At 36.6% G+C, this 2,715-nt stretch overlaps 1 protein-coding gene across 1 annotated transcript in view; it reads right to left on the bottom strand.

Annotated features, from left to right (window-relative positions):
- The window catches only part of LOC111086765 (apolipoprotein D-like), a 9,032-nt gene that overhangs the window by 4,006 nt on the left and 2,311 nt on the right, over positions 1-2,715 (bottom strand). Inside the window, exon 3 of the mRNA XM_022390956.1 lies at positions 2,346-2,359. Within this exon, the coding sequence (XP_022246664.1) occupies positions 2,346-2,359 (14 nt within the window). The remainder of the gene's footprint in view (positions 1-2,345; positions 2,360-2,715) is intronic.

The raw sequence follows: 2,715 nt of genomic DNA, 5'->3' as shown, positions 1-2,715 counted from the left end.
CCATTGGATATTTAGATGTGTACTAGATGTTGCAAATGATATCGTTCTTCTCCATTGGATATTTAGATGTGTACTAGATGTTGCAAATGATATCGTTCTTCTCCATTGGATATTTAGATGTGTACTAGATGTTGCAAATGATATCGTTCTTCTCCATTGGATATTTAGATGTGTACTAGATGTTGCAAATGATATCGTTCTTCTCCATTGGGTATTTAGATGTGTACTAGATGTTGTAAATGATATCGTTCTTCTCCATTGGGTATTTAGGTGTGTACTAGATGTTGCAAATGATATCGTTCTTCTCCATTGGGTATTTAGATGTGTACTTAGATGTTGCAAATGATATCGTTCTTCTCCATTGGATATTTAGATGTGTACTAGATGTGTTGTTTCAACATTTTATGTTAAACACGTGTTAAAGAAACAACCCTACATTCTGGTTTCAGTTTGGAACATGATTGTAAACCTTTTATGTTGTTTCAACATTTTATGTTAAACACGTGTTAAAGAAACAACCCTACATTCTGGTTTCAGTTTGGAACATGATTGTAAACACTTTATGTTGTTTCAACATTTTATGTTAAACACGTGTTAAAGAAACTACCCTACATTCTGGTTTCAGTTTGGAACATGATTGTGAACCCTTTATGTTTCAACACACATTTCTTTCAATAGAGAAAACCTCACTATATTATCTGTAGAAACGAACTTTGAAGTTTAAATTATTTGAGGGCCCCTGACTCTCCTAAATATACACTGACACATAAACCTTTCTTATACTTGGGGCAGTATCTATGGTTTACTTGAGATAAAACAAACGGATATTTCAAGCTACATAATGATAAAAATCTCCTGATTACGGTGTATGTGATGGAAAGAGTCGTAATCGATGTTGGATCTTCTTGTTAGGAAACATTGTTTACTATTCACCCTCCAGGGTCTTCCCAGTTATATATTCCATATAGATTTCAAATAAATCACCCTCAGGTGAAATCCGAGATTCGATTCAGATATGTTGACGTTGTTGATATGGTCACACAAACACACTTTAGACAAGATTCCAGAATTCACAAACAGCATCCAGTGATACAATCCACACTTCAGACTGAACATAACAAACTCCCATTCCTAAACGTGGTGGTTACCAAGACGCATACACAGCAGGTAACCAACAGATACTGGTAAATACCTCGACTACCGACCAAGTCACCCTAACAATGTAAAAATAAGCCTCATAGACTGCCAAGTCTCCAGAATTAACAGGATTTGTAACAAATATCACGTTAAGAAGAAGGTAAAAAAAAATATCACTATAACCCTCCTCACCCTGAACTGTTGATAACACAATAAAATAAAGAACAAGTATAAGAGGAGAATTATAATAACACATTGCCCTATGTTGTTGTTGGTCGGTTGTTTGTAATTAAGCACAAAGCTACACGATGGGCTGTCTGTTCTCCGCCAACCACGCTGTGCCACTGGGGGGCTTGTTCTATGTAAATATCTCTATAAACACCACAGTTAGAGCAGCATTCAAAAACTAAAACATCTAGTACTCATCTAGATATCCAATGGAGAAGAACGATATCATTTGCAGCATCTAGTACTCATCTAGATATCCAATGGAGAAGAACGATATCATTTGCAGGTAAATAACGTGTACATTTGCTACATGCAGGGAAATTTTTTGCATACAGTTGTGTTACACATTGGTTTCCCTCAATACAGCAATAAAGAAGAATCCGTAACAGGAATCGCAGAAGCCCCAGATGAGAGAGAGGCAGCCAAGTTTCGAGTCCAAATTGGACCAGGTAGGTATTCATACATTATTAACCCATCCTTTTAGATGGTGTTAAGCTTTTGTTCGACAATAACTTGCTGTAATAAAATACAGACTTACCATAGATGTGCTATTTGTTCCTGAACAACATTATATAAAACTAGGCCTTTTGGAAGCATATGGGCAACAGTACAGTCAGACATGTGTCAGGCCTTTTGGAAGCATATGGGTAACAGCACAGTCAGACATATGTCAGGCCTTTTGGAAGCATATGGGTAACAGCACAGTCAAACATATGTCAGGCCTTTTGTAAGCATATGGGCAACAGTACAGTCAGACATGTGTCAGGCCTTTTGGAAGCAGATGGGCAATAGTACAGTCAGACATATGTCAGGCCTTTTGGAAGCATATAGGTAACAGTACAGTCAGAAATATGTCAAGCCTGGGTGACGTGTTTGTTTTCCCACTTAACTTCATAGAATCTAATATTTAAATAAATAACACAAGATAATTTCAAACATGCAAATTTTTTTCTCTTCTCACACTTTTAACTTTAGCTCACCGGTGCTGGACTTCCTGTTTAATTCAAGTGCTAAGTTCTTTATGGCTAATGTTTCTTTTGATCGTAGCCACTGCCCATTTTCAGCCTTTCCGATAATTTGGAATTGTTCAGTTTTTTTACACATTCACCGATTACTATAGAACGAATCAAAATTGAAAACAAGCGATATTACGTGCTTCGTTACTGCTGTACCTTTCTTAGTTGCTATTTTGGGTTACGTAAAATCTACCTCATCCACATGGGCGTCTGCAGGATGAGGCAAGGAAGCACTGCTCCCCCCCCCCCCCTGAAATTTCAAAATGGAAGTTTATTTGAATAATTTATTTGATAAAATATTAGAAAATAATATTATTTAAATATGAGTGACAAA

This window comes from Limulus polyphemus, unplaced genomic scaffold, assembly GCF_000517525.1.
Source record: "Limulus polyphemus unplaced genomic scaffold, Limulus_polyphemus-2.1.2 Scaffold1414, whole genome shotgun sequence".
In the NCBI taxonomy this organism is placed as follows: domain Eukaryota; kingdom Metazoa; phylum Arthropoda; class Merostomata; order Xiphosura; family Limulidae; genus Limulus; species Limulus polyphemus.
The sequence above is the reverse complement of the archived record's forward strand: the minus strand, read 5'-3'. Positions and strand labels throughout refer to the sequence as shown.